The sequence below is a fragment of the Bubalus bubalis genome, chromosome 8 (assembly GCF_019923935.1).
Source record: "Bubalus bubalis isolate 160015118507 breed Murrah chromosome 8, NDDB_SH_1, whole genome shotgun sequence".
Taxonomy (NCBI): domain Eukaryota; kingdom Metazoa; phylum Chordata; class Mammalia; order Artiodactyla; family Bovidae; genus Bubalus; species Bubalus bubalis.
In genome coordinates this window covers 93,174,690-93,196,482 of record NC_059164.1, presented here as the reverse complement: position 1 = coordinate 93,196,482, position 21,793 = coordinate 93,174,690, and the positions used below count along the sequence as shown (strand labels likewise).

Genomic DNA, 21,793 nt, shown 5'->3' with positions numbered 1-21,793 from the left:
AAGATAGACTGGAAGACTTCCCTGGGGGTCTAGTGGTTAGGACTCAGCGCTTTCACTACCATGGCCCGGGTTCAATCCCTGATAAGGGAACTAAGATCCCAAAACTGCGTGGTGTGGCCAGAAAGATGTATTGGACTTGATATAGTTACATGCCAGGGGAAATAGAAGAGGAACTAGAGGCATTTCATTAAGGTAAATAGTGAGTCTGGAAAATTGATTGAGTACATGGAATAAAGGAGGAAAACCTAACCAAGGTCCTTCCAGAGGTTTAGAGCAGTCAACGTAGGTGTTAGGAGAAAGGCATATTCAGGGAAATAATTGTAGGCCATGTCGAGTTTAAGACCAAAAATGTAAAAGACTGGTTTGGTAGTTATCAGCATAGACTTAATTTCTTTAAAATTGTGAGATGATGAACTTCCTGGAATAAGAGTGTAAAATACACTCTTTGTATTAATACAAAGACCACAGAATTCACATTGCTGTGCAGGTGGCTGATGTCTTTCCAAACAAGTTTTTCTGTGTGTTGTTTGTTTAGCTTTAATGAGAAGGAACCCAGGGCCTTGGGCATCTGAAGGGTGTTGAGAAAAGTGGGCGTGAGAGGTGGCATTGGAGAATGGAGGAGGGCTCTCACGGTTGGTGGGACCTGTCCACGACTGCGCTGTACAGTGGTGGTATTTTCTGAGTCACAGCATTTTGGATGTTAAATATGAAAAACAAACGAAGATTATGACGTTTAGGTCTCTAAGAGGACTGCCTGCTTGGTAATTGTGGTTCCTGGTGGGGCTGACCACGTCAAGCTTTGGCATTCACAGGGTTTTAACCTGAAGATAGCAGCATGCTTTACAAAAGTTTCCATTTTAATGTTCAAAGGAAATAGAGGCAGAAGAAATAACTTACGGTCACTGGTTCATAAACAGCCAAGAATAAAATGTGAGATATGTGATTCATCCTCTCCTGTGTGTCTTCTGCCTTAAGCCACGTACCCATCTTTTTGTGAGTCACCTGGAGTAGGGTGGCTTTACTTTAAGAATTGGTACATTTTTGTGCATGTGATTCATTTTAATTTTTAATACGTATCACTTGAGGGATACAGGTAACTGAAATTTCTTCTGGGAAGATGGCATATTAGTATTAATATTTTAGTCTAAATTAATATTTTGGTGCAATTCAAAGACTATTTTACAGTCATTTTTAGAGATGTATATTTCTTGTAAGGAATTGTGGTATTATACTTCTCTTTTTGCAGATGAAGAAATTGAGATGCAGAGAGGAAGAGACCTGCCTTTCCTACTTATAGTTTGGAATGCTTCCACTTGGAGGAAGTGATGGTGATAGCAGTGTGCAGGGAAAAAAAAATGATGAGAGGGTCGGGGAGGGCCGCTAAATTAGAGCCTCTGCAGCAGCTTAGCTGCCAAGACCTAAACATTTTCTTGAGCTGAAGAACCCACCAGCACATAACTGTTTTCATTTGGTCATTGGGGGTAGGGTAGGTGGTGCATTTCTGTACACATATCACACACATGCTGATGCCAACCAATCCTAAATCAGAATCCCTAGGGTACATAGGAAAAACTCCACGGGTAATTCTAATGGATGAACATCCAGGACTTAGACTTGCTGAAGAATCATTGCTCTAGACCAAGTTGGGTAACTGCTGCTTTGGTGAGAGATCAGTATGATTTGAGTGTTTTTAATAATTCAGTTCAGTCACTCAGTCATGTCTGACTCTTTGTGACCCCATGGACTGCAGCACGCCAGGCTTCCCTGTTCATCACCAACTCCCAGAGCTTGCTCAAATTCAAGTCTGTCTTTCAAGTTGGTGATACCATCCAACCATCTCATCCTCTGTCGTCCCCTTTTCCTCCTGCCTTCAATCTTTCCCAGCATCAGGGTCTTTTCCAATGAGTCAGTTCTCAGGTGGCTAAAGTATTGGAGTTTCAGCTTCAGCATCAGTTGTTCCAATGAATATTCAGGACTGGTTTCCTTTAGGATGGACTGGTTTGATCTTCATGCAGTCCAGCGGACTCTCAAGAGTCTTCTCCAGCACCACAGTTCAAAAACATCCATTCTTCGGCGGATGGCTTTCTTTATGGTCCAACTCTCACATCCATACATGACTACTGGAAAAACCATAGCTTTGACTAGATGGACCTTTGTTGGCAAAGTAATGTCTCTGCTTTTGAATATACTGTCTAGGTTGGTCATAGCTTTTCTTCCAAGGAGCAAGCATCTTTTAAATTCATGGCTGCAGTCACCATCTACAGTGATTTTGGAGCCCAAGAAAATAAAGTCTGTCACTGTTTCCATTGTTTCCCCATCTATTTGCCATGAAGTGATGGGACCAGATGCCATGATCTTAGTTTTCTAAATGTTGAGTTTTAAGCCAGCTGTTTTGCTCTCTTTCACTTTCATCAAGAGGCTCTTTAGTTCTTTTTCACTTTCTGCCATAAGGGTGATGTCATCTGCATATCTGAGGTCATTGATATTTCTCCCTGCAGTCTTGATTCCAGCTTGTGCTTCATCCAGCCTGGCATTTCTCATGATATACTCTGCATATAAGTTAAATAAGCAGGGTGACAATATATAACCTTGATGTACTCCTTTCCCAGTTTGGAACCAGTCTTTGTTCCATGTCAAGTTCTAACTGTTGCTTCTTGGCCTGCATACAGATTTCTCAGGAGGCAAATCAGGTGGTCTGGTATTCCCATCTCTTGAAGAGTTTTCCACAGTTTGTTGTGATCCACACAGTCAAAGGCTTTGGTGTGGTCAATAAAGCAGAAATAGATGTTTTTCTGGAACTGTCTTGCTTATAATTAAATACGGCTATAAACCATTAGTTTATATGCCTAAACTGAGCTATATGGCTTCCCTGGTGGCTCAGATGGTAAAGAATCTGCCTGCAGTACTGGAGACCCGGGTTCAGTCCCTAGCTCGGGAAGATCCCCTGGAGAAGGGAATGGCTACCCACTCCAGTATTCTTGCATCAACTCAATGGACATGAGTCTGAGCAAACTCCTGGAGATAGTGAAGGACAGGGAAGCCTGGTGTGGTGCAGTCCATGGGGTCACAAAGAGTTGGACATGACTAAGTGACTGAACAACAGAACTGAGCCTATGACGGTAGTAATATTGTTAACATTAATACTGTAAGATCAGGCTGAAGACTCAGTCCTAATGGACAGCATTTTGTTAAGTGCTGATTTAGTTCAAGGGAAAAGAAAAGCTGTTTGCTCATCATAAACCACACTTCTCAGGGATCTTGGGACTTGCTTTAAAAATTAAGGTATCCAGTAATGGAGCCAGCTGACTGTAATCTCTAGATTGGGTGATCCATGTCTGGCTCTCTCCCTTTCAAAAAGTGAAAGGTCAGTGTTTTTTGAAAGACTTCGGAACTGATCAAAGTTTTTTATTATTAACAGTTCTAGGGGAAAAAAATTTTATTATGATGGATTTTTCCAAAGATGAGTATCTTTATTTGATACTTGGTTTATGGTTTATGTCTCTCCTGCCAAAATATTTATCTTGAAGATATTGTGCACATCAGCATGTTTGAGAGCTGTTTCTTTGGGGAGGGCCCTCTCAGTGGTCAGCCGCTCTGTCAGCCACTCTCAGGAGTGCTTCGCTGCTTTGCAGTGGCCGTGGCCGCAGCATCTTGGCCTCTAGAAGCTGCCATCGTCCCCAAAACTGGGCTGCATACTTTCCTTTTTCTTTTCTTCTGTCTTTAGAGGTGTGACTAAGCACCTCTGTAAAATGGACCAAACGTATATTAATATAGGAAGACAACAGACACAAGAAGGAAAAAGCAGTAATTGTTTTTTTATTTGTTCTTTTATTTGTTTGGAACAAATACATAGGCAAAGCCATCTATTGATAGCTTGAAAAACTTTAAAAGTAGTGGGGAAGGGTATAAAGTCTTTTCCTGGAACACATGAAACACCTAGTTATATGAGACATGTCTGCAATATTTCTCAAGTCCTGAAACACTTTTGAACTTACAAAGAGTAAAATCTTCAAGGTTTTTTTTTTTTCCATTTGATAGGAACATTCAGCTGTTAATCTTCTGAGGGTGGCGCCTAGAATGCTCATGTGGCAGGAGAGGCTCCCAGTTTACTATGCGTGTGTATCTGTGAGTGGCCATGGCTCCTTCCTGGGGCTGGGCTACTCGAAGAAACACCTGACAGTTCAACCAAGAAGCTCCTGAACATTCTCTGCTTAGAGACCATCCTGTTGGCCTTGAACATACAAGAAAGAAAACCTTCGGAGAGGGGGATGGCCAGGGATGTAGGGAGATTGTGCCATCATGGTTGAGAACAACGTTCCTTTAATCCACTAACAGAAGCAGCATAGTGCAAAAGCCCAGGTTTGAAACCCAGTCCCATGGACACCTAACCCCTCTCTGCCTCATTTCCCCTGTATGTAAAATGGAGATGGTAATGGTGCCTACCTCATTGGCTGTAGTGAAACGAAGAGTATGTATGTAAAGTGTTTGCAGGGCCTGGCTTGTAGTAAGGGCTGTGTAAGTGTGAACTCTTACTGCCAGTACTATTACGTTACTGTCATTAGTGTTATTGTAACTCTTCTCTGTGCTAGGATCTTGTTTAAGCTGTAAAACTCGGGGTTCACACCCCTTGTTTTTTTTCTCAATTTAGTGCTAAGTCACTTCAGTTGTGTCTGACTCTGTACGACCCTATAGGCTGCAGCCTGCCTGACTCCTCTGTCAGTGGGATTCTCCAGGCAAGAATACTGGAGTGGGTGCCCTCCCTCCAGGGGATCTTGCTGACCCAGGGATCAAACTCACATCTCTTATGTCTACCTGCATTGGCAGATGGGTTCTTTAGAGCGCCTCCTGGAAAGCCCAGTCCAGGGGATCTTCCCAACCCAGGGATCGAACCCAGGTCTCCTGAATTGCAGGCAGATTCTTTACCATCTGAGCCATCAGGGAAGCCCATGAATACTGGAGTGGGTAGCCTATCCATTCTCCAGGGGATCTTCCCATTCCAGGAATCTAACCAGGGTCTCCTGCATTGCAGGCAGATTCTTTACCAGCTGAGCTACCCACAAAGCTACCCTTAATTTGCCTACCTTTTAACATTTTCTACCATTGCCTTGATAACCCACCTACTAAAGGTTAAAGAGAGGAAAAATTTTTTCAGACTTGTCATGTTTTATTAAATGTTTTAAACATATGTAAAAGTAGAAAGTACATATTTATAGGCAAATGGCTATTTTTAAAGGTTAAAAAAAGGTAAAGTGTTATTTGAAGTGTGAAAAGTAGAAATTACAAGCCTGTTGTAATTTGACATAACTTTAAAAATATTCTTATGCATCATACTGAGTACATCATTATAACTCTAGAGAACATAATATTCTACAGACTTTCTCTATTCAGTATTATAACATAAGCATTTTTCTCTGTCCCTGAGCTTTACAAATAGTTTTCAATGATTTCGTACCATCAGTTGGTTTATTAAATATGTTGCTTCCTTAAAAAAAAAAAAATAAAACAACAGTGAAAAATCCTGCTGAACGTTTGGGGCTATCTTGGAGGATCATTTCGGTTTTCTTTTTTGATTAAGGATATCCACATTTGTTTTCTGGTATGTGAGAATTGTACTGTAATGTGGTTCTTTGGAAAGTTAGCCTCATCAGTAATACCGAGTCCCTAACTTGGGGTTGAAGGTAAACCTGCTCTGCGTCAGTGTCTGTACATGAGAATAGGACTGTGCTTGGGGTTTCCCTGGTGGCTCAGATGGTAGAATCCACCTGCAGCGCAAGAGACCCCAGGGCCAACCCCTGGGTTGGGAAGATGCCCTGGAGAAGGGGATGAACGGCTACCCACTCCAAAATTCTTGCCTGGAGAATTCCATGGACAGAGGAGCCTGGTGGGCAGGGTCCATAGGGTCGCAAAGAGTTGGACACGACTATGTGACTAATACACTTGGCCATCATGGGACTCTCCATAGATCACTCTCCAGACCTGAGTTGTCCAATATGGGCTCTACTGGCTACATGTTATTTAAATTAAGGAGAATTAAATAAAATGAAAAACTAAGTCCTCACAGTCAAACCAGCTATATTTCACGTGCTTAGTAGCCACGTTTCTAGTGGCTACCATATTAGTAGCAGATCCAGAACATTGTCATCATCGCAGAAAGTTCTGCTGAATAGTGCAATTATAGGCTTTGTTTTGTTTTTCTGTTTCTTGTTTTATTGCAGTATAATTGACATATGACATTATTTCAGATGTACAACATGATTTAATGTTTTTATACATTTGAGAAATGATCACTGCATTAAGCCTAGTTAATGTCAGCCACCATACATACTAAATGAAAGCATTTTTTTCCTTGTGATGAGAACTTCTAAGATCCCCTCTCTTAGCAACTTTCAAATCTGCAATCCAGTACTGTTAACTGTAGTCCCCGTGCTGTGCATTACATTCCCAGGACTTGTTTATTCCATAGCTGAAAGCGCATGCCTTTGACACCCTTCACCGTTTCGCCCGCCTCACCTCCACTGTCTCCGGCAGCCACCAGTCTGTTCGCTATTTGTTTCTTCCTCTTTCTTTTTTTTTTAAGATTCCATATGTGAAACCATACAGTATTTCTTTGTCTGAATTATTTCACTTAACATAATGCCATTCCGGTCCATCCATGATGTCATAGAGTTTTTTGAGTGCTCAGCTTTTTAACCTTATAACAACAAGGACAATCTGCTTCTTGTAGGATTTTTCTAGAGCAGAGGTCAGCAAACGTTGGCTGCCTGATTTTGTATGTAAAGGTTTATTGGCACACAGCCACACCCATTTGTTTATCAGTTATCTATGGCTTCTTTTGTGCTGCATGGCAGAGCTGAGTGTTGAGTAGCTATGACCGACCAAGTGTGGCCCACCAAGCCTAAACTAGTATTTGCTCTGGCCCTTTATGAAAGTTTGCTGACCCCTTTTATCTAGACCAGGGTGTTTCACTGTTGACATTTTGGTCCCAGATAATCATCGTGGAGGGCTGCCCTGTGCACTGCATGGTAAGACGTTTCAGCAGCGTCCCCGGCCTCTGGCCACTAGATGCTAGTGGAACCCCAGCCTCCCCTACTTCTTCCCCCACACAGTTATGACAACCAAAGATTTCTCTAGACATTGCTAAAGTGGCCGCTGGGAAGCAAAATCACCCCTGGCTGGGAATCACTAAAGTGACGTGGCTTGACAAAACATTCACTTATAATACTGCATGATAATACTAACCATAAAAAAAAAAAAAAAATACTGCATGAGAGCGCCCACTCTAAAACAAAATCCATGAAAAGAGCAGAATAAATTGAAAAGTAGTTCGTATGCTACTATTCTTCAGCATTCCCTCCAGAAACAGAAATGTTTTTTATAAAACATGGTGACTAACTTAGAGTGGGCAAAGAGATGGAAGCGCTAAGGTTCCGCAGTCCACTGTCTGCTAACTGAGCAGTGAACAGGATGGAAGTCAGAGCATCTCTAAAGTTACGTGGCTGTGCTAAGAAGTTTTCAAGGCCTACTTCCTTCATAAAATGCTAGGTAACCACAGGGTTTTGTTGTTTTTGCTGTATATGTAGATGTCATCCGTGTACACCCAGCACCTTATGCTGAATCTGGTAAGGAGGGGGTTAATAATGTTTATTTAAATGAGTATTAATAAAAGGAGTAAGTTGGTACTTATCTGTCTTACAATGGTTTATGATTTTAAATGGTCCATATAGGTTCCTACCCTCATTGCCCAGAATAATTGAAAAACTGATTATATTTACCTCCATTAGAAGTTAGGAGAATTGAAGTAAGTGTCAAGGCCCATAAAATTGTATTCAGTTTTCATAAGACCTGGTGCTTGAATACTTTTCAGAATGGGGATTTACAAAATCATAGAAAATGTTGATGCTAAGAAATTAACTGCTCACTTTGTAAGAATGTAGAGTGCTTATACGGTGTTGGGGTACAAGTTTTAATAAACCTTGTAGTATTTCTGAATTCACAGTTTACAGAGTGGAGTGAATTAGAATTGGGACAATTGCCTTTCATAGAGAATATCAAGTGTACCTTAATCTGTTTCTTCAAATTAAATTTTAAAATTGGTGTTGAAACGAATATGTAATATAAGTCACATGTAATAGACCACGGTTTTATGGAAAATTTCCATGTAGTTAAATATGTTGGAAGGTAAGAAGCTTTGACTACTGAAGTCAAATGAATTTTAGGTGAACTTGACATACTTGATGCACATGACATACTTCTGTTTGTTTTTCAGATCTTACCAATATATTTGAGTCCTTCCTGCCCCAGTTGTTGGCCTATCCCAACCCCATAGATCCTCTCAATGGTGACGCTGCAGCTATGTACCTCCATCGACCAGAAGAATACAAGCAGAAAATTAAAGGTAAGGCAAATAGCTTAGCCTGGAGACAAAAGAACTTAAGTCTGTTAGGTGTTCATCATTAAAAACCCTTCTTAGTTACTCATAATTTTTCTCAGGCCTAAAAAGAGACAGCTCTGGGCTGAAGCAGAGCTCACTAGCCTCTGTAGCTTCAAGGGCCAGAGACACCTTTAAAAAGCTGAAGGTTTCAAAGAAGAGGAGAAAGCAGAGTAACAAAGGATGAGGAAGTGGAGACTTACCAGTTGGGTAGAAGCAGACATAACCCTGCTAGAAATCCCTGTGACCCCCTATCGGAAAGAACTTTTGCCTTCACTTGCTTCCTCTTGTCTTGTAATTTAGAAAATTTACTTGAGGGTAAAGTATTAATTGAAAGGCATAATCTCACATTTTTGAAATACATGAAATCATCTTGGCCTTTCAGGACAGCAGTTAACTTTGAGAGTTGGGGAATAATTATTGAATTCATCATTAGACTTTTTTTTTATTATATCATTTTACCCGTTGATTAAAAATTACCCAACTACCCAAGAACTCACTTCTTGTTCCCATACTGGCTTGCCTGCATTTGGGGAAGTTTGCATCTAAGGTACTTTTCTCTCTGCTGCAGGGATTTGTCTCAGTGCTTTGGTGCTGTGGATTTTTCTATCAAAACTTGAGAATGTGCTGTTGAAGCTGAGATCTGTGCCAATGGTAGTGGCTCATCCTTTACGACTTAGAATCCTGTTTTCCCGTTCTTAAGCGTACGTGCGAACGGGACACGAGTCTCATTAGAATGAAAGGGGGGTTGTGAGCGAGCCGCTAAAGCGACACACTGGGTTACTGGCATTCATCACATTCTTTTGTCTCTGTAGATGTTTGAGAACTGTCGTAGTGGAAGGTCTAGATACATAAAGTTCTACAAGAAAGGAGAGGCCTTCAAAGTCCATGAAAACAGGCTCTTAACAAATGGCAGGCATTGGTTTTTACCCAGTTTTTAGCTTGACTTGTTCATCTGCAGAGCTGCTCAGAATAGGAGCTTCTGCAAAGTGGCCAGCCCCTCTGAGTACATTTGCAAGCGATGGCAGTAGAAATAATTTGAAAGCCCAGAATGCATAGGTCTTCAGTCTCAAATGTGAAAGTATGAGACACATGGGGTCATCTGGGGCTATTTGTTGAACAGTGTTTTTCCTTCGTTTTCTCATTCTTCCCTAGTCTCTTAGGGTATTTGGTACTTTGTGTTGAAATGAAATACAAATAAATCTACTCTATTAACTTACCTAAGTCTCAAGTGCTTTGCCAATTAATATCTAATTTATGTAGCCAGAAATTGACATAGCCAAAGAAACATATATTTCAAGAAAACATGTTTTTCCTTTTCAACCAGATAAAATTCTGTTACGAGACTGTATTATTTTGACATAAGAATCACTTCGTGTCTGCAACCCACAGATATCTCTATGCAGAGCATATTTCTATAGTTCTTACAGTCATTATGCCTCTCTGTTTAGCACTTTTCCTGTTTTAGTACATATCTGCTATAGGAACCTAACTTCCTTTTTTATCTTCGAGCAGCAAGCTCCAGCTTAGGGGGCTCTAGATCCAAAACATTAGTCTTACTTTGTGTTCCTTAGAAATGTGAGAAGATCATGACTACCAGACCTGAGCACACCCCAGCTTCCTACTGTACCTTTGTACATATATATATTTAAAGGTGTATATATATATATTTATAGGTATATAAATTTACCTTTATATATATATCCCCATCTTTTCTGGTTCCTCCTATAGGAAATAGGAGATCCTGTCTTATTTCTCAGACCCAGTCCCCCCACCAACATGATCTTGTTCTTCATTTATCCCCTTCCTCTTAGCACTGTTAGTCTTCCTCCTCCTCCTGGTTCCCCACCATCCCCAGACTGTCAGAGGTCTCCCCGTGTCAAAAGCCTTCATCTGCTCCTGTGGACTCCTTTCGAGTCCCGCTGTTTATTTCCCTTAATTTTCAAACTTCTCGGTTCCTTCCCTGAAACTCATGGAGTCTAGCTTTAGCTTCTCTTCCCCTCTTCTGCTGAATCCGTGACCTCCTCTCTTCTTAATCATTTGGGTTTTTCTCAAGACACATTTTCCTCCCTGCAGCTGTGGTATTTTTACCCCTTGCCTTTCTGAGAACTTTTCCCGTCCCAGACTTCCATTCAGTCTCTCTATTCACCGCTCCACTCCACCTACCCATTAGGAAGCTAATTCACCCCTTACTGTTTCAGTGTCAGCGTAGGTAAGTGTAACCTTTCTTACCGTGTGCATGATTCATAGTTAGTTGGTGCTGTTTTATCTTGTAGATACTGAACTGTCTGTAGGATGGAGCACCACTGGAGCTTTCTAAAGAGTTTCAGATACCCAACTGTATCTGCTTCTGTAGTTGGTCAGGGAGAGTTGTCAACCATGCAGAAAAGCAGAATAACTTAACTGTGTACCCACTATCCAACTGTAGCAAAGCCTGTACCTTTTGCCTTGTTTGCTTCAGATTTTTTAAAAGAAAAAACAAATGTAAAGTTCTGTCTGAATGTGTCTCAACATCCCAGCCACTTCCTCCTCCCTGTGCTTGGGGCGGGGCTGTCTACGCCTTTCCCCTGGGGTGGCATCTCCTGTGCTGCTTCAAGGAGCTGCTTGAAGGTTCAGGGCAGATTCTGCCTTCCTGGCTCTCCAGGACCACAGTCCCTTCCTCCCGCATCCCTTTGCCTGGCACTGAACCCCCTACCTAACTGCTTTTTTGTGTGTCTCCTGCTCATCAGTGACCTTGCTCTGCATTTCTCTGTCTCCTGAAAAGCCTCCTCCCAGTAAGCCCTTAATATAGGATGGTCTCCTTCAATGCACTGATAGTGTGGAATTACAGTGTCCGAGAGCAATGTCACTATGCAGCAACTTCTTTCTACAAAGAAACAAAATAGCCAGCCCATCAGAGAATAAAAATAAAATTTCTAAGACTTCAGTAAACGTTTCTTTCACACTAAGAAGAATTAAGGCAGATTCCTACCTAGCCAGGGGCTTTTGAAATCCTGTTTTCAGCATGAAATTTCATTGTAATGAATCTGCAGGGGTGTAAGTCAGAACCCTGCAAACTTTTTCTCTTAAGGCCCAGATTTGGTCACATATGGACTCTGTCACATACTCTTCTTTTCTTTTCTTTTTTTTTTTAAACAATCCTTTGAAAATATAAAAAATACTTTTCACTGGCCCTGCACCGAATCATTCAGACTTGGCCCATTTACCTTCTCTTCTCACCGCCACCACTCCAGAGGGGGAACAACCAGCATAGGAACGTGAGGATGTGTTCTTCTGGGTGGGAGTCTGCCCTGCCTTTCACATTACGCATAGGCTGTTTACTTGAAAACTGTCTGCACCTGGAGCTTTTAGGAAAAGTTTGTTTATTCAGCAGTTCTTAACATTTTTTGAACCAGCAGATTCAGCCTAGGCTACAACAACTTAAATCTTCAGGTAAATAAATGAATAGGAGGTGAAGTCACACTCAGGCTCTCTGTGTCCCCAGATAGCAGCTCATTCCTGAGCAGATCAAGAGACTGTTTTCACCCACTGCTTCAAAACCTGACAGGCAGGATCTGTTTAGACTAAAACCTACTTCTAAAATAATAGATTTGGGCTGACTGTAATTACATAACTGCAACCCTAAAAAATGATGGGGGATTTCCTTATACATGACTATGAAATCATAATTAGCCCTGTTCTGTCTGGGGAAGGGGGGAGTGGTGAATAGTTTTCTGAATATGGGAAGTAAAAAGAAAGAGTGGGGTTTGCATTTCCCTGGTCCACCAAGTTTGGAGGAGTGCAGCCATATCAGTAGACAGCAAGGAGAGAGGGAGAGCACCGTGGCTGGAGGACAGGGGCCCGGACGTGTGCCAGCTGTCCTGAGCCTTGCTGCCGATGCCAGGGGTGGTCAGCTATCTCATAGATGCCCACGGGGGAGGTGATGGCCCACAGGAGACTTGAGGGTGGTGGTGCAGTGTCTCTTCCCCTGCAAATCAGGTGTTCAGCTCTGCCTCTCTTACCAAGCGGGCAAAATGCATAACATCCAAAGACATCCCCTGTGCCGTTTCCCCCTTTGCTTATGGTCTAGTGACTGTAACTGTCATCTTTGTCAGCCTGTCCCCCACCCCTGCAGCACAGGGAGAGCTGGAGGCTCCCTTGGACTTGGCAGCTTTGGGGGTCACTGAAGCACATGCCCGCCTGCTTACTGTGTTTTCTCTTCCCCACCCCCCGTGCAGAGTACATCCAGAAATATGCAACGGAGGAGGCACTGAAAGAGCAGGAAGAGGGCACTGGAGACAGCTCATCGGAGAGTTCTATGTCTGACTTTTCGGAAGACGAGGCCCAGGATATGGAGTTGTAGTAGAAAAAGCACCTGCTTTTCAGAAAGACTATTATTTCCTAACCATGAGAAGCAGACTATAATATTCATATTTAAACAAAGCAATTTTTTTTATTACTAAACAAGGTTTTTATGAATAATAGCATTGATATATATATATTATATATCACCCTTTAGATCTTGATTTCTTGGTCATTTCTCAACCTGAGGTGCATAGCATATTCCCACATTCCATTTTGGTAGCAATATGCGGTCCGAATGCATGCATTGATAAGTCCATTTGGCCAAGTCAGCCTGTGTGCTACTGAACTGTCAAAAGGAATAGCCGCTCTGATAGATAGGCCTGAGTCAAAATAACAGGAAAAAGTCGCTTCTTTTATTGATGGTCCCAAAGAAACAAACCAAAACCAACCAGCTCTCGGATGTGAAGATAGAATAGTGCTTTTTCAAAACGGAAAGGAAAAAATTGGGGAGGAAAAGGCCTGCTGTGGGAGCATTTAGAGCCAGCCACGTTAGGATCAGAGCTGCTCCCTCCTGTGCATCCCAGGTGGCCCCACTTCTGTGGAGTAACAATATAAAACAGGGAGCTCATTGGAGTATTGAAACTTAAAACGATTTTTTTCGACTTGGATTTTAAGTACATTTTTATATGTAGATCTCTGCCCTTCTTGCTACCAGGCCCTGCAGCCACAAGTGTTTTGTTTCTTTTTTTGCTTTGGAGAACCTTTTGGAAATGGTTTTGCTGAATTGGATTCTTTTTTCTTTGGGGTAGAACTTATTTTTCAGACCATTTTTTGAGAGGACAGGACAGGAGGAGAAAAGTGACTGGGAAGAAGTTTCCTCTCCTGCGGCAGAGTCCGCCCTCATTGTGCTGTTGGCCACTGTGAGACCGCTGCCCTGGACTAAGAGCTTTAACTTTGAGGGTGCTCGTGGGGGGGTTTTGTTTCAAGGTTTCGGGTTGGTGATGGTTTTTTTTTTTTTAATTTTGGTGTGTGTGCGTGTGTGTGCATCGTGCTTAGGTTGCACATTTACTCTTCACCTTCCAAGAGATGGCCTCCCCCTTGGACAGCCGCTCAGTGGACCATTAGACTCGGGAAGAAGACCCTGCTGGCGGCTGTGCCTCCTGGGTCCTCTCGCTCACATTTTGAGTGTGTGTTCCCTTCTGCTGGCGCTCTTGACAGCAGCCTGGTCATCATCTGCCTGTGGAAATGGGAAACGGGTATTGTAGACCCAACACACATTCTAAATTTATAATGAGTAATAATTGGAACAAATAAAGGTTCTTGTACCTAAAGTGACTCTCCATGGGAAAAACAGCTTTTTTTTTTTTTTTCCTGAGTGAGACTGAATAGGAGGAAAGGATTCAGAAATACGATGTAGAACAGGTTTTGAAGGAAGAGAATTTTCTCTCCTGTGTATGTTAAAAGGAAATCAGACAGTTTCAATGCCTGCTAATCAAATGTTTATTCAGCTAACCATGTGTCCAGGTTGCTGGCAGAGTTTCTTTCAGATCCAAGTGTTGCCTGCTGAATTTGGAGAACTTCAGACAGTAGCTCTGTGGACTTTTGTTTTTGATTTTTTGCCACAACCAATAGGACAATAGCAGAATCAGCCAATCCTAAAATCTTCTAAAGATGATTTTTGAATGTCCTACTGGGAGAATTTAATCTTTCTTTTTGATGTGTGTTTTTAGTTTAGAAGTGCTATATTCCACAAGATATGAGTCATTGAGGTTGGAAGATACCCTATCTTTTTTATTCAGAAAGCACAATCAGTCTTTTCTTTGAAAATCTATATGAAATACAACCTGCTTTTAGCATGATTATTTTCCTAAATAAAAAGCAAATAATTTACTTATGTTAATTACGGGCATGAAGCAAAAGGTTTTCTTAAAAAAAAAAAAAAAAAGAAAAGTGCAGTCAAGTAGGGCTGTGGTTAGTTCACGTACTGAGTTCTCTCTAGCATTTGTGGCTTGTTGGAAGGGTAGTATTAACTATTTAACATGTAATGGTGTACTTTAACTCTTATCTAGCACGTTGTCTTCTCATTACTTTGGGGGAGGGAGGGTCTCTGCTGGCACTAACTTGCTTACCTGCTGAATTAGCAGTTTGCTTGTGCTATAACCATAATCTGTAGGTGCGACTTAGGGTAGGCTTAAAGTGCTGGGTGGTGATCTGAGTTCAAACAATAAAAAATTGTATTTTTTCAATATTGTATAAACAATAGTGTTCTAATTACCTTTCGGGAAAAAAAAATAATGTCCAGATAAAAATTGCTTTTAATCTTGTCAGAAAACAAAGCAACAAAACTAGCAGAAGCAAGTTGAGGGAAGGCTCGCGAGCGTGCCACAGCTCTCCTCCCCAGCTTAAATCCGTGTTGGTCTAACAAAAAGACTCCAGCTCGCTGCACTCGAGAGCACTGGCACTAGGAGTCTGGTGGTGCAGGATTTCCCAGTTGGAGATTTGTTGGGGGCGGTTGCAGGGGTTCAGAAGCTGGTACGAGTATGGCTGCAGTGTGTGTGTGTGCACGTGTGTGTGCGCGCCCACCCGAGTCTGTGTGGTGATGGTGCCTGTAGGCTTCTGTGTGAGCACTGGAAGCTCCTGGAATAGCTGCCCGCGTCACACTGAACTCCCCCGCCTTCTGTTCAAGCCTGTGCTTTCTGGGCACTAACCTTGGTCCCGTGCATGTGTTGGGCTCTGTGTGAAGCTTTTCCTCTCCACGGGGAAACTGCCTTTTGATAAGCTGAACAGACTCCCTTTTTACACTAACGTTTGTCCCTTCCCTGTGCCTGAGAGAGGTAGGAGAGGAAGCTGGAAGAGGGTCTGGCTGTGATTCTGAGGACTCTAGGCCCCCAATAACAGATGGTCGAGTGAGTCTGGAGCAAGGGGTGGTATGACACCAAAAGCTTTTTTCCACGTTGTCCCATCGCCACACTCTCGAGAAGCATCCAGAGCCCCTCAGGAAGGCTGCACATTTTTAAAGGTGGTAGTGGTAGATCAGAGCTGCTTCCGGCAGTTTCCCTCCCCTTCTTTAGTACCCCTCACTTTTGAAATCCTACCTGGTGGCTTATCAGCACAAAGCATTCTTTGCCCCTGTTCAAATGACCGAGCTCCATCTCTCACCAAACACAACAGACGAGATGGCCTCACCATGGCCCACTGCCCTCCAGCCTCCCCAGCACCGGGGCCTCACGGGCTGCATTTTATGGTAGCCAACCTAGACACTGGCATTTATGCATTTTCGTCAATTGTATCACCCTCCTTGAGGTTACTGTGCAGGTTACCAGCGTTTCATATTAGTGAGATAATTATCAGAAGTTGCCATATATCTCTCCAGTACCTAACATTTTTCTTCCACTCCAAAAGCGGTTCTAATTGCCAACAGGCTGATCTAAGCTCCAAAAGAGTGTCTCCCTCTGAAGCAATCTTTCTTTCCCCCTCACAAGGCTCCCAGAAGCCCTAGTTGGCCTTGACCTGACACTTGCTTTTTATTAGGCGTCCTGTTGGGGTGGCTGAGAATCATGAAAAACAGATCCTCTGCTAGCCTCCATGGTGAAGTTGTTAGACACCAACTTTCTGGGAACTCGTGTTTGATTTTTAAATGGCATGTGACCCTTCTGTGTTCTGGGGACTCAATCAGAAAGGTAAAAGCCATTAACAAAAGTTAGTAAGAGTTTTATTCATCTCATTATCTTCCTGCCTGGGTTCACGGCCTTACTGACTGAAATCAAATCATTTCTGATTGGACGCAGACCTGCGTTTCTTTGGACTTCTGAATCCATGTTCATATTTTCTCTGGCCACTGAACACCTTGGAGATTCCATTAGGGACTGGATGGAGTGGAGGCCCATTGGGGAAGGGGTGCAGGTTCTCCACTCACCTGAGGAAGGGCCAGGACTCTCTTAAGTCAGCAAATAATCGTCTTGGCTGTGGGTTTGGGAAGAAATGGCCGTTATTTACTGATTGTATTTGGTACATATTGTGTGATACTTGAAGAGATAAAAGGGATTTACCAGCCCTTAATTGAAATCTAAGCTTTTTATCACTTATTTTTTCCTTGCCCCCTGTCCTCCCTCCCACCTTTCTCCTTGCATTGTGATGATCTAGTGGGCACTTCTGTCAACAGGACAAATGCCTCTTCTGACTATAACCTCTTAATAGTTGTGTATAATGAAAAACTGTAAACTTTTTTTAAATAAAATGTGTATATACCTTGGCAAATGGCTGGACCTTGATCAATAAGATAATAGCCCCTGTGATTACTGATCCCAATTTTTTCAAAAACACCCGCCCTGTTCATCTGGCTCCTTTGAGCAGCAGACATTGACTTTTTTTTTTTAACTGAGAATTTCTTACAAGGCAGATGACTGGGTTAGTTTGGGAAGGGAGGGTCGTGTGTAGACAGTAGAAACTGCCTACAGAGCCCTGTCCCTACACATGGAGTGGCAGGTGACTGCCAGCTATAAACGGGGCTGTCTTTGAGGCTTCCCTACTAACGTCTTGAAAAGCCATCTGTTCTGTAGGCTGGAGGACCTGGCCTAACCCCATGTGATTCAGCAGGCGTGGCTCCTGTGTTGCTCTTCAGCCCAGACCTCTGGACCCTGATAACTCATGCTGAGCAAAAGGCACCCCCTTGGCCTGGAGTTCACAGGCGGTACAGCTTCCTGCCAGGGCTCATCTGCCTCAACAAGGAAGGGAGGAAGTAGTGGGTATTGGGTCGGAAGCTGATCAGTGGATTAGCCTGACATTTCAACTCTTTTTCTACAGCACTTGTCCATATCGGCCAGCAGGTGGCGATGTTTCCTCATTTGTCCTACGCTGGATTAAGTTTGAAGACCCTTCAGACAAAGGGAAGAGTTTTCCTTTGGTGACATGCCCTCATCCCCCCAACTCTCTTGCACTGTTTTCTCCTTACTCATCTCCCCCACACTTCTTTTTTTCCTCACTGCATCCCAGTGCATTCAACTGGAGGCACAGCCTTTTATCTACCAGAGAGGAGGGCAGGACCACCTAGGAACCCTGCTCTGGTGCCAGCAAGCATGTCCAGCTCCCCTGGCTGCCCGCAGTGCTCAGAAACAAAACAGTTGACAGCCGGCTCTGACAGCTCACTAAGTTCTCCGCCAGGGGAGCAGGGGACGGAAGAACTGGACCAGCGCTGTGAGTCCTGGTCCCATCTCGCCTGTTGAAACCAGCTGTGTGGCCTTGAGCTCCGTGGGCCTCAGGTTCATCTGTAACATCAAGTCCCTAAACTAATAGGCTTTGACTGACATTTTAGGACTCACAACTCCATCTGGGCTCTGAAATGATATCATATCTTAGTATCCTGAGAGAAGAAGATGTCTCGACCTGAGAAAACACCGAGGTTTCAAGACCAGAGGTTAGAGGTTTTGGACCTAAAGATCAGGAGTTTAGAGCACCCATTTTCGAGCTGAAAGAATTAAGGGTCATGTGAACCAGCATCCTGTTGATAACCACACAGGCAGCTGCTGTAAAAAACGCCACAAGGAGTCTCAGAGCGTCCAGTGCTGGCTCCCCCACCCGCCATAGTCTCACCCAGCATCACTTACCTCTCAGCCTCAGTCCAGTTGCTTCCTGAGTGGCAGGGGGCTCTTGCTGCCTGCCTGAGGCGCTGCCCCTTTCCTGAGAAGGGAATGCCGGGTTTCTGAAGTATATTGTCCTGGAACAGAAAGTTAGGGGCTCAGAGCCCCTTATGCTTACTTTAAACTCTTATCTCCAAAGGCTGCTCTCTGCCTCAGGGAATAGATTTCTGTGACACTGGACCCTGGTGTTTTCTGCTCTCCACCTAGTACCACAGCAAAGGGCATTTGTCTGGCTCCCATTGTCCTTGGATCTGCAAGGTCCTGCAGTCCTGGGAGCCACTTGACAGACCAAGCAGCCTTGTTTAGGGGGAGCTCACAGGCTTCTCAGGGATTCAGACACCCCAGTGAGCCTGGGACAATCTACCTGGAGCCAAGCCTGCCTCCCAGTGCCTCACGTTACAGGGTTTGTGCACTCAGAACTGCTTAGAACTGCAGTTACACATACTAGGGATTTGTTAGAAGGTAAAAGGAGCCAGAGCATGTCCCCTCTCACTTTGTGTGTGGGGTGTGTGTGTGCAAGTGTGGGTGTAGACCCATATAATGAAGGATGTTTATTTTTCAAAAGGGTCGGGGCACTTCTGTGAACCTGGACTCCTCAGAGCACTTTGGGGCTCAAACTTGGCTTCTAGTGTCAAATGACTCGGGGTGGCAAGAACAGACTTGACCTCCCTAAAAGAAAAAATTGGCCCTTCTGGCCACCCCATCATTGATGATTAACTTGGGAAGGGGCGGTTGGACTGCTGGTGGGTTCTGGCCTTCCGATCTCACTCAGCTCCCCTTCCCTCGGTTCCTATCACCCAGGTCAGCCAGCGCTGAGCAAGCAGCTCGCTTTGAGAAGCTTCAGGCCAAATTCAGTTCTCTCCAGCTCTGTAAACAGTGGGTTAGGTACCTGCGAATGCGCAAGTAAAAGTGTACATTAAAGTAAAGCTAAGCTTTTAAAAGATGTACTTCTACAGATTTCCTCCAAAGAATTCTGTGCTGCTAACAAAAGGACATTCCAGAGACCCATGAAGGTCTTCCACAGCGCTCTCTTGCAGAGATAACCACCATGAGCCGTGACCCCTGGGGGCTTCCCCATGCCATCCTCACACTGGCCCTAGAAGCCCCTCAGAAAGTAAACCAGGCCTTGGCCCCACTTTGCACTAACTCCTTGTGAGGTGCCAAGAGACCTGGGCACACAGTGTGTGGCATGACCCATGCTGGACCTATATCTTCAGGTCATAGACAACTGTTCTTTCTGTGCTCAACTGGGTCTGTGGGCACCTGGGTCTCTGTGAGCCTCATCCTGCCACCTGGGGCTCCTTCAGGATGCCGCCTGGTTGACCCGGTGAGGCTAGCTGACCTGTCCAGAGACCCTGTGGGCTTGATCCGTGAGGGTCAGCGCCTTTCCCCACATGCATCCCCGTTTCCACTGTTAGCAGTGTCCCCAACCTCTGGGCCCTGCAGTGGAGTTAGGAAACTCAGACTGAAACCTAGAGCAGAAATATAAAAATAGAATACCATCGACATCAATAATTTAAAATTTTCTAGTAGCCACATTTCTTTTATAAAAAAAAGTAAAAGTAATGTTTTATTTAACTTGATATATCCAAAATATTATTTCAGTGTGTAATGACTATTTAAAAATGCATGAGATATTCTGCATTCTTATTACGGTGCTAACTCTTTAGAAATACAGTGGGTGTTTTACACGGCACATCTCAATCTGGACCCTGCTGGTTTTGAAATAGTTAATTACAATCAACTAAGACGAAAAATTCCGTTTCTCAGTCACCACCTGGCACGGGCTCAAGAGCCACCACAAGTGGCTGGTTGGCCACCTACTGGACCGCGCAGCCCTGGACGGCTCGGGGTGGAGAAGGGATTTTTAGGACAAAAGAACAAATCACAAAAGAGACTTCCGGGGCGCAGAACCCAGACCCGCACACCCAGACCCGCGGAGAGTGTTCTGGGATCGTGCGGACCCCGCAGCGGGATCGTGCGGACCCCGCAGCGGGATCGTGCGGACCCCGCAGCGGGATCGTGCGGACCCCGCAGCGGGATCGTGCGGACCCCGCAGCGGGATCGTGCGGACCCCGCAGCGGGATCGTGGGCCAATCATAGCAGCGGCCGGGGTCGAGGTCGGGGTCGGGCCCGCGGCCACGGGTTCGTAGTTCCCAGGACGCGAGGGCACCCCCGGCCGTGCGCCCCGCCGCGCGCTGCTGGCTGGAGCCCGCGACCCCAAACTACAGTCACTCCGGAGGCTCGCAGGTGTCCCCTGCGGGGATGGAAGTGGCTCCTCCCTCCTCCTCGAGTCTGGGGACTCTGCCGCGGGCCGGTTGGGGCGGGGGTCCGAGGCCGGCGCGGAGGGGCGCGGCCCATCCCGGGCCATTTTAGCGGGTCCCGCCTCCGGCACTAGAGGGCGCGCGAGCCTTGCGCTGCGGCCTCGGCTCCGGACGGACCCGTCCTTCAGGCCCTGTACCCGCCCAGCCGGCAGGGGTGGGACCGGGAGACCCGCGGTGCCCTGCGGTTGCCAGGAAGACAAGCAGTGAGGTCACCAAATATGAGCCTTGGATATGGCCCTCCCCACCCCCTGGTGTTCCCTGTTGGTGCCACAGAGGCCGCCCCTGGATCCCCTTCCCTGGCCTGGACCGTCCCTGCCCATCTCAGTAGGAGCCAGAGCCTCGAAGTCTGACTGTTGCCTTAGCCGTGGCTCCTGGTGGCCAGCGACAGATGAGAGTGCTTAAGTAAGCAGCGGCTTGTTGGAATGTCAAGGCGGGACCCCAGAATTCCTGGGGGGCTGTATGACCAGGCTTGGGGTATGAGAGGAGCTGAGGGACTTTGGACACCCGTCCTCAAGAGCAACCTGGCCAGAACAAGTCCTCCCTAACAAAAGGCCCGGCTACGCGACCTGGATCTAACCATCCCTCCTCTCTGCATCACCTGCTGAAGACAGAGAAGCCCCAGGGGAAGCCAGGACCCTGTGCTAGTGGGTGGGGGCCCAGAGGTAGGGATATAAACCTCTTCAAACGTGATCCCTGTAGGGAAAGAGCCCCCAGAGCAGCCAGGGAATTCAGCACAGAGGCACCAAAGGCGAGGTAGCTATACTACCACTGTGCCAGCCACTCTCCAAACCCTCTGCTACTCTCCGCCTCCCCAGCTGACCTTTGGGGCAGGGAGGAATAAAGTTCTCCAAAGAACCACAAAGAGGGGACTTCCTGGAAGAGAGGATTTGATCCAGCCTGGCTGGATGGGGAGGGATTGTATAAAGAGAGAAAGGCCCAGGGCGGCCCAGGTAAGGAGTGACCAGGGGTGTCTAAGGAGATGGGAATAGATATGGGGGGAAGATAGAGGAGGTGTCTCAGAGCTCTGGCTGGCCTTGAGGTATGGAGCGAAAGGAGATTGAATGGTGGCTTGGGGCCAAGTCAGCCATCAGAGCCACAAAACAAAATACAGAGGAGACAGA

The 21,793-nt window shown here is 45.1% G+C and overlaps 1 protein-coding gene across 2 annotated transcripts in view; it reads left to right on the top strand.

Annotated features, from left to right (window-relative positions):
• The window catches only part of UBE2H (ubiquitin conjugating enzyme E2 H), a 103,135-nt gene extending 83,844 nt beyond the window's left edge, over window positions 1–19,291 (top strand). Inside the window, exons 6-7 of one of the 2 annotated variants that reach the window (XM_025291519.3) lie at window positions 8,267–8,395; window positions 17,516–19,291. In XM_025291519.3, the coding sequence (XP_025147304.1) occupies window positions 8,267–8,395; window positions 17,516–17,619 (233 nt within the window). In that variant the 3' untranslated portion in view covers window positions 17,620–19,291. Of the gene's footprint in view, window positions 1–8,266; window positions 8,396–12,645; window positions 16,965–17,515 lie in introns of those variants that run through there. The other variant, XM_006043406.4, reaches the window with a different exon arrangement.
• The last annotated feature ends 2,502 nt before the right edge of the window (window positions 19,292–21,793 follow it).